This window comes from Dryobates pubescens, chromosome Z (genome assembly GCF_014839835.1).
Source record: "Dryobates pubescens isolate bDryPub1 chromosome Z, bDryPub1.pri, whole genome shotgun sequence".
Taxonomy (NCBI): Eukaryota; Metazoa; Chordata; class Aves; order Piciformes; family Picidae; genus Dryobates; species Dryobates pubescens.
Genome location: NC_071657.1, coordinates 3,123,440 through 3,138,817, shown reverse-complemented (window position 1 = coordinate 3,138,817; position 15,378 = coordinate 3,123,440). Strand labels below are relative to the sequence as shown.

The following is a 15,378-nucleotide window of genomic DNA, read 5'->3' as shown; positions in this document are numbered from 1 at the left end:
GACCACACCGTTACCTCCAGAGTCACCTACACCCCCCAACAGAGTCCGTCCCCCATTCCCCACCACCCACCCAACCCAGCCGGCCCTCCATCCGCGCCCCAAACCCCCTTCCCGCCGCGCTGCGCTCCGGCCCAGCCTGCCGATCACGACTCAGTGCGTGTGTGTGTGAGGGGAGTGTGCAGCGGGCGGGTGGCGGCGGGCACTCACCATCGCTGTCGTCGCTGTGTCGCCGCCGCGACATGTCCGGAGGCGCTGAGCGAAGCGGGGACGCCTCGCGCGGGGCGGGCAGGCGGGCAGGCAGGCAGGCGGCCGCGCGCTCCTCTCCCCCTCCCCGCACTCGCTTCCGGCCCCGCCGCGCTCCTGCTTCCGGGCGCGGCAGGCCGCCGCTCTGCACGTTCACCACTATGGTTCGCCCGGCGGCCTGGAGGACTTCCGGGCCGAGCGGCCGGGCCGTGAGGCACCGGCAGGAAGAGGAAATCTGGCGTTTCCCCGCTGTTCCCCAGGCGCTTCCTGGGTGTTTCCGTACTTTCGCTGGGCTATGGGGCCCTGCCTATCCGCTTGAGGCCGAAGATGGTGCCGGGCGAGGCTCTGCCACTCTCTCCGGAGTCGCCGCGGGGTAGCGCCGCGGCCCAGGCCGTCGCCGCCAAGAAGCAGCGCGCCTTCGCCCGGAGGAAGGTGGGTCGGTGCCGGGCGCCCGGCTCTGAGCCGACCGAGTCTGGGGCCCGACTGAGTCGGGCCGGCCGACCGGTGTTATTGGGCGGGAGCAGCCCGCCCATGGGTCGAGGGGAGGGGCCTGCCGGTGTATCCCGGTGTGGGCTCTCCTGGGAGCTGGGGGAGGGTGAGCGGAGCGCTGTTAATGAGTGGTGCTTGTGTTTCAGGCCTTCTCCCTCTTTGTCAAGGCAAAAGAGGTGCCGGCCGCTGCCCGGTGCCCCGCCGGCGGAGAGGCCGTGCGGTGGCGGTGCTGCCGGCAAGCCTTCGAAGAGCTCTCCGGCATTCATAGGCATGTGGCTCTGCAGCACGCCGCAGACATCGGGCAGCAGGCAGGAGTGGCTGCACCGCAGACAGCTGCTGAAGAGAGCTCCTCCAGCAGCCCGGCACCTGCAGGCAAGGCAGGTGGGCTTAATGGGCACTTCTGTAGCAGTCCTGAGATCTCCTCTACACTCCCAGACACAAGCCACATTAGCCATGAAGATCTCACAAGGTAAGAAAGTCCCTCGGTGGTTTAGAGGTGTGGTGCTGGCTGGGAGTGGGATGCTGGTCTGCTTACACTTTACAGAATCATAGAGTGGTTTCAGTTGGAAGGAGGCTTCAGAGGTCATCCACTCCAAAGTCCCTGCAGTGAGCAGGGGCATGTGCAACTAGAGCAGGTTGCTCAGGGCCCCAGACAACCTGACCTGTAATGTTTCCAGGGATGGGGCATCTACCACCTGGGCCAATGTTTCACCACCCTTGGTGTAAAAGATGTCTAACATCTAGTTTGAATCTCCCCTCTTGTCATTTGAAAACATCATCCCTTGTCCTGTCAAAACAGGCCCTGCTGAAAAGATTGTTCCCATCTTTCTCATAGGCCCCATGTAAATACTGAAAGGCCACCAGAAGGCTTCCCTGGAGGCTTCACTTCTTCAGGCTGAGCAATCCCCAGCTGTCTCAGCCTGGCCTCACAGCAGAGGCCTTCCAGGCCTCCCAGCATTGCTGTGGCACCTCTGGCCTCGCGCCCAACAGGTCCCTGTCTCTGCTGTGCTGAGGACTCCACAGCTGGCCCCAGTGCTGCACTTGATGGGAACACCTGTGTGCACTGAAAACAGCAGGCTTTGTGTCCTGCTGTTGAGAGAAACTTGAGTGGAGCACACTGTAGGCAGAGATGGTTCATGCTGCACAAATGGGACTGCTAACAAAACAAACTCAAGAAGTATGAATGTGGGAGCTTTTCCTCAGTTCACATTCTTCCACTTTGAAACATATCAAAACCAGCAGTGCTAATCCCTCCAAAGTTTGTTGTTTTGCCTCCTCCCTGCATCTGCCAGAAGAAAATAGTCTGTTCTGTGAATTGTTACTGCCAACAGTACACTTTTGTGCTTTAACTCTTAACATCCCTCTCTGTTTATCCATCTTTGCCATCCTGTGGACAGCAAGGTGGGAGAAGTACTTCTGTATTACTGTTACTGTGAGGTGAAGGACCCAGAGAAACTCTGTGCTTGGCAAAAGGCTCTGTGCCAGCATCTGCACCTCACTGGCAAGGTAAGGTTTTTAACAATGATTGTATTAACCAAAAACCACCTTTACTTTGTGCAGGACTGTGGGCCCTGTGGGGAATCAAGTGCTTTGCACCAGAAGGTGCTAGTCTGTTATGATCCCTTTAAGAAAGGCACTCTGTAAAGCATCATTTAAAATGCTATTTAAGAGTTAACATGATAAAAATAAAGTGATGCAGATAATCTTAGACCCCTTCTGGTGATGAAATCCTTGAGCTGTGCAGCACTGAACCAGCCTCTGACCCATTGCACGCTGTGCATACCCTGTTTGTGCAAAGGTTCCATCATTTTCATCATTCAAACTGTTACAGGTTGTTGTATTATTTTGCCTGTTTTTAGGCAAATAAGAATTTTCATCACTGTACTGTCCAACAGAAAGGTTATTCCCAGTGAGAACTTCCTGGTGCACTTTGAAATAAAGGCAAGGACACATAGATGGTGTAATCATTGCTATGGATAGGGAGCTGCATGCAGGTGTCTCTGTTAGGATTATCAGACTGGATTTGTCCTGTGGCTGGAGAAAATGTGCAGCACAGCACAGCTTGAAGGCCAAGCTGGAGGAGCAGCACTGTTCAGCTGAGCCTGAGCTTGCCCTGGTTGACTGTGATGTGCATCACTATCTCCTCAGTGCAGTCAGAATCACTACACAGAGTCACAGAAAGGCTGGAAGGGACCTCAAAAGCTCATCCAGCCCAACCCCTCTGCCAGAGCAGGGTCACCTATACCAGGTCACACAGGAGCACTCTGTCTCGGGCCGGAGAGGGAAAGAGACTCAGTTCTTTTGAACATTCCTGTGTTGTGAAATGAGAGGCACAAATGAGGCCAAAATATCAACAGCTAGCCTATTTATTACACAAATAAAGTGGATGGATCAGAAGGGGAGAGAGAGAAAATAGGGAGGGAGACAGAGAAGGGGGAAGGAATTATATTACCACACCCCTCGCCCCCCAAGACAGTTTGAGTCTGTGGAGGAAAGGTGCTGCAGGAGATGTTGGCTCTGTAGAGAAAGGGTGCTGAGGCTTTGGCTGGAGAAGAGATGTGGCCCTCTGGGCAGCCTCTTCAGCTCCATGAGTTGGAGCAGGCAGACCTTAGGGCACAGAGAGAGGGTTCTGCTTCTTGCAGGCTCCATGATGATGTCTCCATGATTTCCTCTCCTGGTATTCTCTCCATTTTCCTTCTCAGCAGCCTTGTCCCTCTCCTGTGTTTTTCTTCATCTGTGTTTTCCTTCTGTGTTTTTCTTCTTCTGAGCCAGTAGTTGCTCAAGTCTTTTATACAGTTTTTAGTCTGTAGCTATGTGTCCAAGTATTGTCCTTCAGGGAATCAGGTGGTGAATCCATTGTCTCACCATCCTCCCCTCAGGGGTACCTGATGGGTGGAGACTATTTGTCTTCCTCGGTCCATTGTTGTCAGGCCAGCTGTGGTCCAGTGAGCAATGTTATCTAGGCACCTTCCCAAGAGTCCTTCCAGTGACAACAGCCCAATACCCATCAGCTATTGTCTGGGCAAGCAGCAAAGGTGATTTTATCTTTGTTGAGTCACACCAGGAGAGACAAGCTTTAGTCTCTCACACACATCCAGGCAGGTTTTGAATATTTCCAGAGAGGGAGACTCCACAGCCAGCCCTGGGCAGCCTGTTCCAGCATTCTGTTACCCTCACAGGGAATTTTTTTCCCCCTGATGTGTCCATGGAGCTTCCTATGACTCAAACTCCACCCAGTGCCCCTTGTCCTGTCAGCCTGGCTCCATCCTCTGGGCACTCAACCTTTACATATTTATCAACATGAATGAGGTCACCTCTCAGGTTCCTCCTCTCCAAGCTACAGAGCCCTCAGCTCCCTCAGTCTCTCCTCATAAGGAAGATGTTCCACTCCCTCCATCATTTTTGTGACTCTGCACTGGACTCTCAAGCAGTTCCCTGAGGTCCTTCTTGAACTGAGGAGCCCAGAAGTGGACACAATATTCCAGATGTGGCCCCACCAGGGCAGAGCAGAGGCAGGGGAGATCCTCTCTTGACCTACTAACCACAGCCCTTCTAGTCCACCCCAGAATAGCATTGGCCTTCTTGGCCACAAGAGCATATTGCTGACTCCAAGCTGTGAGGAATGGGACAAGAGCAGCTGACACCTTAGACCATACCACAGGATAGCAGTGCTCATTCCTGCACAGATCCTTTGTTCCTTTCATTCCTGGCAGAGTAGCCCAGGGAGGTGAGGTGGCTCAACTAGCTGGTCTTGAGGCTGGGAGCAGAGGTGAAGTTCAGCTTCACAAAGCTGGCTGTGGGGAGAAAGACTTTTTTTTTTTTTCCCTTCAAGAGGGCTGCTTTTTATCTTTATCTTGTCTTTCTGGGTAACTTCTTTTTCTGTGCCAGTGGTAGGCACCTTCCCTGCTCTACATTAGCACAGGTCTGGGAGTGAAATGTCCTGACTCATTCACTCTTTTTGCTCAGTGTCTGGTGGTTGATATTATTTTTCTGTTTTTATTGTTAATAACTAATTTTTATTATTATTTTATTTAGTCTCTAAGACAGGTACAACACCTCTCAACCAGCTGTTTCTTTCCTTGCCTCTTATATTCAGTCTTATTTTTTTGGGTGGGGGTGGTGTGGTTTGTTAATTTGTCAGTGCTGGGGATAAAAAGACTCACACTGAAATGGCACTGTTATGCAAATTCACATTTTGCTTCCAGCTTCTGTGAGTCATTGGGCACAATCACATTGTTCTTATTCAGGCAGACTTCCAGTGGGGATTTTAATGCTGACTGCAGGATTTGCCTGTTCACTGGTTACCATTTCTCTGGGCCTTGCACAACCTCTTTGACTGCCTTGATGTAATTTCTTTTGAAATGGCTGAAAAGTGGTTACTGGAGTATATTTCCTCTTTTATTTACTGTCTTCCTTGTAGTCAATTTCAGTTTAATGCCTTTCCCCCTCCCTCCTTGCCTTTCCCCCTCCCTCCTTGCCTTTCCCCCTCCCTCCTTGCCTTTCCCCCTCCCTCCTTGCCTTTCCCCCTCCCTCCTTGCCTTTCCCCCTCCCTCCTTGCCTTTCCCCCTCCCTCCTTGCCTTTCCCCCTCCCTCCTTGCCTTTCCCCCTCCCTCCCAGTCATATTTTGCTGATGCCACTGTGCTCTTATTTTTGCTGCTACCAACCCTTAGCCCCAGCTTCTCCTCTTGCCTCCTAGGTACGAGTTGCTTCAGAAGGGATTAATGGGACAGTTGGTGGAAGCAAAGTAGCTACCAAACTCTACATTGAAGTTATGCTTTCCCAGCCTCTATTCAAAGACATTTTGTGTCAAGAGGATTTCAAGGTATGCAAAAAAAAAAAAAGAAAGAAGACAATGCCTATGTAGAAATTTATGCAGGACATTTCAATTTAGAGAAAGAAGCATGCTGCTTCTTGATAGTATTACTTCCAGCAGTTCTGCTCTCCCAACACTGATCTTAGCCAAGGGTTCCTCACCTCTGCTTTGTTTAGATTCTTAGCCAAGGGTTCCTCACCTCTGCTTTGTTTAGATTCTTAGCCAAGGGTTCCTCACCTCTGCTTTGTTTAGATTCTTAGCCAAGGGTTCCTCACCTCTGCTTTGTTTAGATTCTTAGCCAAGGGTTCCTCACCTCTGCTTTGTTTAGATACCTCTGCTGCTTTTCACCAGCCATGCTAGTGATCATGAGTAGTTGCAACAGCTGCAACAAGCTTTCACAGCTCTGGGTGCAGTTGCAAAGCCACCCATGCAGAGGATTGATAAAGTGTACTTCATACCCTCCATTATTCAACTAGCATTTGCTCCCAGCTTGACTCCCAGGCCAGCTATTCCCACACTCTGCTCTTTACCCTGATGTGACATCCTTGCCTAGAAGCCTGCTGGTTGAGGTTCATGCAGGCTTTGGTAGCCATACAGGTGCACTGACACTGTCTTCTAGGGAAAATACACAGGCAATTGAGAGTATTTTTCCTTGCTAGTGACTGGCTGAAAGGATAGTGAGGTGCTAACTTCTGCTTGAGCCTGTGAGCTGATGGTTGTCTCCAGGTGGTGTTGGCAGCTGTGGCTGGCACTGTGTGGCATTCTGGTAGGCTCTGAATGCCCCAGCACTGTAGTTACTGTGAGGAAGGAGGGATGCTGCTCCTACAGCATTTTCATTTTCCACATGGTTTTATTTCCAGAGAGTACCACTGTTTTGTTAATCTCCATAAATAACTAGACCAAGGGAGCTGTGAAGTTCAGATCTCGTGCAGAGCTGCAGCGCTGATTCAGCCTTAGCTCTGAAACTGTCTGTTGTGCCTGGCTGAATTTCCAGAGTGGATGTGACCTGTTAGTTACAACCATGTGTAGATGCAAAAGCAGAACAGGGGTGGAATTTTACCTGAACTTTGGCAGAAGCCTCAAACCCTCCATCATCTCTCTGGGCATCAGCACCCGTGCATTAGTAGATGATGGTGTTTTCTGTCTCACAGAAAAGCCTCTGTGCTATGAAGACAAGGGCATAAAAGGAGTGAAAACTTGTTTGGGTTATGAAAACATTCAGTGGCCAATGTAGTTGCTGCAGACTGATAACTGTGGTAGATGCAGAGCACTTATCTTTTGTTTGTTTATATGTCTTGATAGTACTTCAGCTCTGTGTGAGGTTCAGCCCTGCAGAAATCCTTGCTTCCTGTCTTTGCAGAAGGGCTGCCTATGAAAAAGAGCTGGATGAGACCTCCAAGAGGAAAATCCTGTGCTTGAATGTGGGGGGCAAGGGGTGTCAGACTCAATTGTTAATAGGTCTTGAGCCTGGCCAATCTCCTATGTTCTCTCTTTCAAGCCCATGAACCACTGCAGTCTGCACTGTGCGTGTCATGACTGGAGGGGGTGAAGAGAACTGCAAGGTTCAGATGAGTCAGTTGTGATCTGGTGATTTAATATTTCTGTCAGGGTCACTGTGCTCTGTGGAGGGGTCTTAATTTTCTCATGATAGGTGCTAGTGATGTTGTTTCTAAGGTCTTTTCTCCTTGCCACTCCTCAGTGGCTGCACCTCATGCTGAATGGTGCCTGCTCACCTGCTGAGTAGTCCTTGGGCATAAGACACTTGTCTACCAGGTCCTCTGCCTAAACTTCATCATTTAGAGTGTGGATTTCAGTAGAAGAGACATTTCTTTCCCTTAGCCACTGAGACACTTTCATATTCTAGTGAGCTGTAGAAAATGAGTGGGTAATTTTGACACCTGACAAGTTTTGGTGGATTGTTTTGTGTGGTTTTTGTGTGTGTGTGTTTAATTTCCTAGAGCAGTGCAGGAGGATCTCAGTGCTTCCCAGACCTTCGAGTTGGAGTATTCAAGGAAATTGTACCTATGGGCATTGATCCAAAGATAGTGTCTTACAAAGAAACTGGTAAGTTGGTTTAATGGAAAGTAAAACCCCTCACCCAAGTGAGGGATAAAATATCTCCATTAAAAAACATTTCTGGAGAAGAGAAGGCTCTGAGAGACCTAATAGCAGCCTTGCAGTACCTGAAGGGGGCCTACAAGAGGGATGGGGAGAGACTGTTTACAAAGGCCTGCAGCAATAGGACAAGTGGCAATGGTTTCAAACTAGGGAAGAGTAGACTTAGATTGGATGTTAGGAACAAGTTCTGCACACTGGAACAGGTTGCCCATGGGGGTGGTTGGGGCCCCATCCCTGGAGCTATTCAAGGTGAAGCTTGGCAGGGCTCTGGGCAGCCTGATTTAGTTGAGGATGCCTCTGCTGACTGCAGAGAGGTTTGGACTGGGTGACCTTTGGAGGTCCCTTCCAAGCCAAACCAAACCATCCTATGGTTTCCTTTGGCACAGTGGAGACAGGAGAAGCAGATACAGAAACAGGGGCAGGGAATTTACTGGCCCAGATTTTGAGCTGATAAATGTTTAGCTGCCTCAAAAAAAAATAAGTCATCAGAATTAACTTTGCTTCTTGGGGAACAGTAATAATTCCAGTGACACAAAGCAGTTGTTTCATTTTGCAATAGGGAATGAATTCTTTTAGTGCTTTTAGTCAGGGAGTAAAGTCCTGGACAGCTGGTAAAGGTGAAGCTGTGTTTGGAAAGACAATGCAGGAATGTACTCATATTTGTTCTAAACCACCTGTAGATGCTTGAGACTGCTCAGAAATGATGCTCCAGTAGTGCCTGTAAAGCAGAGCCAACTTCTGCAGTCAGGCTCATGCCACTCCCCTGACACAGGCTGCTACCTGTAGCTGTTTAAGGTGAATTAAGTCCCATCAAGTATTACTGATGCTACACATCTGCTGTAAGGACACTTAGCCAGGTGGTGAGCAGGAGCAAATAGCAATTAACAGAGACGTTTGGGCCTTTGGTTTATTGTTCTGTTGTTTCCACCAAGAGTTTTTTTGTGGGTGGTAAGTTTCTACAACATATTTTAGTGATTTTTGGCAGGGGCTAATTATTTTTCCCCTACCCCCCTACCCCCCAAATTTTTGGCAGTTTGTGTAGTTCCACCCCCCCAAAGTTTTTTCAGGATGTGTGTTAGGGTATTTCTTTGCTCATTCTCCCCCCTCCCCTTTTTACTCCTATTTTACACCTTTGTATGGAGGTGGTTGCCATTACTCTGCCAGGTTGCTTGTGAGGTGATTTTTTTTTACTAAGGTATTTTGGTGGGAGAGGGTTGGGTGGGTTTTATTTTTTTCAGTAGGTTGAATCCTAAGTCCTGAGCAACCTGAAAGCTGTGAAACTTCATGTAAGTGCTAGTTGTACTGAAAACAGTAAATTACAGTATCACAGTATCACCAAGGTTGGAAGAGACCTCAAAGATCATTGAGTCCAACCTGTCACCCAGCACCTCATGATTAGACCATGCCACCAAGTGCCACATCCAGTCCCCTCTTGAACACCTCCAGGGATGGGGACTCCACCACCTCCCTGGGCAGCTCATTCCAATGGCTAACAACTCTGGGAAGAACTTTCTCCTCACTTCCAGCCTAAATTTCCCCTGGTGCAGCTTGAGACTGTGTCCTCTTGTTCTGGTGCTGGTTGCTAGAGAGAAGAGACCACCCCCTTCCTGGCCACAACCACCTTTCAGGTAGTTGTAGAGGCCAATGAGGTCACCCCTGAGCCTCCTCTTCTCCAGGCTGAACAAGCCCAGCTCCCTCAGCCTCTCCTCACAGGGCTGTGCTCAAGGCCTCTCCCCAGCCTTGTTGCCCTTCTCTGGACACCTTCAAGTGTCTCAATGTCCTTCTTAAACTGAGGGGCCCAGAACTGGACACAGGACTCAAGGTGTGGCCTAACCAATGCAGAGTACAGGGGCACAATGACTTCCCTGCTCCTGCTGGCCACACTATTCCTAATGCAGCCCAGGATGCCCTTGGCCTTCTTAGTCACCTGGGCACACTGCTGGCTCAAATTCTCATAGAAATTTCCCATTTTTATCAACAGAGAAGTGTTTCACTGGAACAAAAAAATGCATTTCTGTACATTTCTGTGCCTCCAAATGTAAGAAAAGATGAGCAGAGGGAAGGGAGACATTTTTTTGTTTGTCTTCACTTTCTTCTTCAACTGCAGAGTTGCCAGGGGGACATAACAAAGGCCACAGATGCAGGTGCCTGTCTGCTGCTGCTGCTTCTGTCACATGGAGCAGTGTTTGCTTTCCTTTGTCAATGGGAAGCCAAACGTGAATAAACTTGGCAGGCATGGGTGGTGGTGAAAAGTCTTTGAACCATCACAGGCATTTTTTTGGTGTGGAAATCTGAGGAGACTCTGGATCAGCAGGATCATGAGTAGTATTGTTTTGTAGTTCTGCTGCTCACTTTTTTTTCTTCTCCTTTTTTTTTTGTGTTAAAGGAATCCATTTATCCCCTCAGGAATTTCATAGAGAAGTAGAGCAGTACTTGTCTCAGGCCAGTCAAGGACAAAGTGATACCATCTTGCTGGACTGTAGGAACTTCTATGAAAGTAAAATAGTAAGTGGTTCTTTGTGTGCTTCTTGCAGTGTGGCAGGTGCTGGAGGGGGGGGGCAGGCATTTGGCATTGTGAGGGTTTTAACCTTACTGGAGGAACAGATTCTATCTTCCAGACTGTTAATTGTGCAAAATCCAGGCTGGACACAAAGGACTTTTGAGGGTGTCAGGTAATGATAGGACTAGGGGGAAGGGGGAAAAAAATACCAGAGTGGATGTTAGGAAGTTCTTCCCCATGAGGGTGGTGAGACACTGGCACAGGTTGCCCAGGGAGGTGGTGGTAACCTCATCCCTGGAGGTTTTGAAGGCCAGGCTGTATGTGGCTCTGAGCAACCTGCTGTAGTGTGAGGTGTCCCTGCCCATGGCAGGGGGGTTGGAACTGGCTGATCCTTGAAGTCCCTTCCAACCCTGACAATTCTATGATTCTGTGATTCTATGACCTGCTCAGCATGGAGCCTACCTGGCCAAATGCTTCTACAGTTTGGGACAGGAAGAGGACAAAGGACTCCATACAACATTAGTGACTACCACATAGTTTGAAGTAAAAGTGTCATGATTTGTAAGGATGTCTTCCAGCATTTTTGCCTTGTCCCATGTGACAAAAAGAGCAGGGACATCTGGCTGCCACATTCAGCAGTCCTCCAGCACTGCTGTGGAACGTCCTTCTCCCTGACAGTTCTTTTCTGTTTAGCTCCCTCTCCTGTCTTGGGATGAGGCATGCTGTGTCCAGAACCCTATCACAGATTTTAACAGGTATTTTTTTCATCCATAAATGCAGCTGAGGAACTGCCTAAAGCAGCTGCAGTGAGCTGAGTGTTCTGGCCCAAAGGTTTGTCGCCTCCTCTGGTTTGAGGCGTCGACTCTTACTGCATAAGGCTGCTGATGACCAGTTGCATGGGCACCTGTTGTTATTGCAGGGCCATTTCCAGGGTTGCCTGGCTCCAGATATCAGGAAGTTCAGCTATTTTCCCAGCTATGTAGATGAAAACCTGGAGCTTTTTAAAGACAAGCGTGTCCTGATGTACTGCACAGGAGGGATTCGCTGCGAGAGAGGCTCCGCTTACCTACGGAGCAAGGTGAGATTGCGCCCTGAGGGCACAGCTGCTGGGGGCTTGAGAATGCTCTAAGGGCTGCTCTTCTTTTCTTTTACTGGTAAACTCTTTAGCACAAACTGTTCAGTGAGCAGGTGGGGAGAGATCTGTCTCTGACACACTTTTCTAATGCTGCCTGTGTTGGGTAGTTCAGTGCAGCTCAGGACGATCCTCATGGGTTAGGGTTGCAGCACTGATTGCTCTGTGCAAACAGTTAATGACTCATTTGCTGAGGAAAGACATTTGTAAGTCTGCCCTGCCCATTGTAGTGATGGTTTGAGAGCATTCTGCAATGTTTCCACAAGCTCTGTATCGATTGGGGTTGGACAGGATGACCTTTCAGAGTCCCATCCAACCCAATGCATTCTGTGATTAGCTAGGTTGGATGGGGCCTGGAGCAGCCTAGTCTAATAGGAGGTATCCCTGCCCATAGCAGAAGGTTTGGAACTAGATGATCTTTAAGATCTCTTCCAACCCATTCTATGACTATGTGCTCTGAGGTCTTTACTGTATCCCAGAGTGGTGAAAAACAACCAGCCAGTGCTTTTCCCACTGTTGTGGTGTTAAATCCACCACACTACATTGTTCTAGTTGTGCTTTCCATCCCTCAGGGAGCAAGGGAGCAGCACACATGTGCTCTCCAGAGATTTAAACCATTATTTTTATTCTCTCTGCTGCACCAGTATGAACCCTGGGAAGTTCTGCTCCTGCTCATGGCTGAGTGCAGAAAAGGAGACTAAGCAGCACTTCACAGAGGTTCCAAAGCATTTGATCTGTGTTGCAGCTAACCTCCCTCAGGTGTGGGGGTTAACAACTTTTTTTGTGTGGTGGTGGTGGTGTTGACTGTAACATTAAATGGGTTCATGTCAACAAGCCAGCACTGTGGAGCTGCCCCATAGCCCTTGGTGGCACTGCCTGGAGTAGTAGGTGCATGTGGTGCCATCTGATGGCCACCGAGAAGCTGCTGCTTTTCACTGAGCCCTGGTGTTGACATCTGCTCTGGCAACACTGGCACACCACTGCTGCTGCTGTCTCCTTCAGCTTTTCTGCTAATATGCTTTTAAACAGGCAGTGTGCAGAGAGGTTTACCAGCTAAAAGGTGGAATTCACAAGTACCTGGAAGAGTTTCCAGATGGATTCTACAGGGGGAAGCTGTTTGTATTTGATGATCGTTACGCCATTTGTTCCAACGAGGATATCATCTCAGGTAGGACTAGATAATGTGAGTGCAGAAGGCTGGGAAGCTGTTGGCAATCATTTCCACAGAGGTGTGCAGGGCAGGGGCAACCAAACTGGTTAGTGTAGTTCTTCCTCATACTCACTCTGATCTTCCAGGGCTGTCGCTTTTCATGATGATTGTCAACGCTGTGGCTTGAGCACATAAAATAGAAATGAGGGAAAAGTGGGCCACTAAACAGAGTTCCCTAAAACTGGAGCAGTAGAAGGAAGCATTCCCTGTGGAACAGCTGCTGTTAGGAGCCATCTGCAGCTACAGAGATGAATCTCAAGCACCACTGCTGACATTACCCACTTGTTGGCCACACTGCTGATCGGTCTCTGGTTGGTCAAGCGACCAAAGCATTAAATAGTTCTTCTGTCAGCTGTTCTCTGCTCCACTGATCTCATAGAGGCATCAGTGCAGACTGCCAGACACTGGGAGAGTGGTGGCACTAGGCTCTACAGCACTGTGCTCTTTTCACACTTGAAAATCTTCTGTAGCCTGTAGAATTTCAGTGAACTGTTAAGTTGAAGTTCTTAAGAACATTGCCTGGTCTCCTGGCTGGGGTCTTTCTCTTTAGGTAATGCAAATGAAATACCTGCTTGCTTCTTCTCAGTTGCCAGGTACAGGTAGATGGAATTTGTCTCTAGTTTGTTTTTGTTTTTTTTCCCAGGAGGCTGTGCTGGTTTTTCCTCTGAGTGGGAAACTCATGGAGCATAACCTCCCATTCATTCCTCCTCTGCAGTTACTGTTACACGCCATCAAGGTGCCTGGCTTGGTGTAGAAACAGAGCCTGGTCTGCATACCTCACAGCCATCCCTACAGAAGTTTCAGGGGGAAGTGCTGGGGTAGGCAGCTCTTGGTCCAGCTAACCCTTTTCAGTGAAAGGGTCAAAACCTGTCTGATGTTGTGGCACCCCACCTGCACAAGCTATTGCTTCCAGGTGAAAGGAAGTCCCACGGCACACCCTTCCGCAGCAGGACACGTTCCGGCCTGCTGGCTTAATTACCACCAGCACATCTTTCTTCTTCTCTTTGAATCTGTCTAATTGGAACTAGAGGAAGCACTAATGAGGGCTTTTCTCTTTTTCCTGAGAGAGACAGCTGTCCTAATTTTTCTCACACCAAAATTCAGGCACCTGAAAATTTAGCTAGATTGCAGAAAACTTGGAAGGCGATAGATAGCCACTTACATGAGGGATTGAAGCCCTTTGGGTGCCAGAAAGAAGCTTCTGTAAGGGGTACAGATGGGGGAAATGTGGGTGCTGACTGTTTCTTCTCCTCCCTCCTCCAGCATGCAGATACTGTGGGACACTGTGGGACCAGTACAAACTCTGTTCCAGCCAGCACTGCCGGCAGCTTGTTCTGACGTGCCCAAGCTGTCGCAGCAAAGGTCTCACAGCTTGTTGTCCTGTTTGTCAAGAGAAGGAGCTCCAGGTGACTTCAAGGGCTTCAGGGCAGACACTGAAGGAGGAGTGTGAGTGTACCAGGAGACGGCCAAGGGTACCTATTGAAGACGTCTCGCGGAGGACGCTGGATGCAGGGAAGGATTAAGCTGCTTGATCAGCTAATCTGATACCTGCTGGTGTGAGAGGCTTCAGTCACCAGAGCCCTGTTTCTCACTCAGTGAGGTTTGGAAATCATGGAACTGTCTTGGCTTGGAAAGTCCTGTTCATATGCTGCCTTTCAGCCTAGAGTACACCCTGAAAACCATCCATTACTTGATGTTTAATTACCAGAGTGCCCAACTCATCACCAGCACTACAGAGTTCCTTTCCTTGGGCACAGTCTTGTAGTCTGGTGGCTTCTACTATGGGGATCTTTTTGAGCAGACTGTGTGCAATGGGACACAGCTGCTCACAACTCAAAAGAAACTAAAGAGACATGAGAACAATTCCATTATTTTCCTCCTGCATGGAGGTGGATCTGTCTGACCTCTCCACTGATCATGCTAGGATGTGAAAACAGCAGATGGATCAGCTGGGTGTGGGTATGTGACCAGATTAGAGCTGAAGGTGTTTTCTTGTACACACCATCTGCCTCCATCTCTTGCTTCATACCAGTGAGAAGCAAGAGGTGGTGACCTGAAGTCAGTGACTTGACTCCTCTGTAAAACTGTCTGAGGGCACCATAAGGATCCTTCTTGTTACTGGAGCAAAGGCCCATAGATACTGTGTGTCCAGCCATACTTGTGTGTGACCTTTAGAATGAACATTTCTCACTCTGGAACAGGTTTCCCAGGGAGGTGGGTAGATGCCACATCCCTGGAAACATTCCAGGTCAGGTTGGACAGGGCTCCAAGCAACCTGCTCTAGATGAAGATCTCCCTTCTTACTGTAGGGATGTTGGACTAGGTGGCCTTGAAAGAAAGTCCTTTCCAACCCCAACCCCTTCTGTGATTCTATGATTAACAGCAAAAGTAATTCTCATTTCAATCACAGAATGCTAGGGCTTGGGAGGGACCTCCAGAAAAAGTCCAATCCCAGTGCTGTGTTTACTCTGTCTCTCTGGGAGGCATTGTTTCCCCCAACTTGCCCATGAAATAAACAGGGCTCAGCTCTGCTTGTGCTAGAAGAAACCAACAGCTTGAAGCATGTGGGAGCCAAGATATGCAGAGGGGGGAGCACAGAGACAGTCAAAATGGCAGCCTGATGGCACTGGGAGTGACATGTGTGCATAAATGGCAGCAGCAGCAGCTCTAAAGAGTCTGCAGGATCCTTTGTCCAAATTTAACAGGTCAAGGTTTGGGGAGCATTTGTGCTTGGGTTGTGAGATGCTTATGTGCTTCCCAGCTCCTGTTAGAGGAGAACTTGTCTTTGCATTTGAAGGCATCCACAGCATATGAGCTCAGAACACTTCTCCTCCTGCTGCTTTTGTGTGCCTGATGCTGCAGAATGCACAGAA

General features: G+C 49.2%; 2 protein-coding genes across 2 annotated transcripts in view; one reads left to right on the top strand and one right to left on the bottom strand.

The window, feature by feature from the left end:
- The window catches only part of NCBP1 (nuclear cap binding protein subunit 1), a 38,933-nt gene extending 38,656 nt beyond the window's left edge, over positions 1-277 (bottom strand). The window contains exon 1 of the mRNA XM_054178796.1: positions 208-277. Coding sequence (XP_054034771.1) covers positions 208-241 — 34 coding nt within the window. The 5' untranslated portion in view covers positions 242-277. The remainder of the gene's footprint in view (positions 1-207) is intronic.
- Positions 240-14,680, top strand: TSTD2 (thiosulfate sulfurtransferase like domain containing 2). Its single transcript, XM_054178737.1, has 10 exons — positions 240-457; positions 504-811; positions 862-1,201; positions 2,130-2,238; positions 5,429-5,554; positions 7,504-7,609; positions 10,050-10,168; positions 11,083-11,241; positions 12,325-12,463; positions 13,769-14,680. Exons 1-10 carry the CDS (start codon positions 240-242, stop codon positions 14,026-14,028), a joined length of 1,884 nt encoding a protein of 627 aa, XP_054034712.1. The 3' UTR covers positions 14,029-14,680.
- The last annotated feature ends 698 nt before the right edge of the window (positions 14,681-15,378 follow it).

Excerpts from the sequence above, each read along its gene's own strand:
- TSTD2 (XM_054178737.1), top strand. The coding sequence starts at position 240 with ATGTCCGGAGGCGCTGAGCGAAGCGGGGACGCCTCGCGCGGGGCGGGC. Across the intron at positions 5,555-7,503 it reads TGTGTCAAGAGGATTTCAAG|AGCAGTGCAGGAGGATCTCA; the intron begins GTATGCAAAAAA and ends TTAATTTCCTAG. Across the intron at positions 12,464-13,768 it reads CAACGAGGATATCATCTCAG|CATGCAGATACTGTGGGACA; the intron begins GTAGGACTAGAT and ends TCCCTCCTCCAG.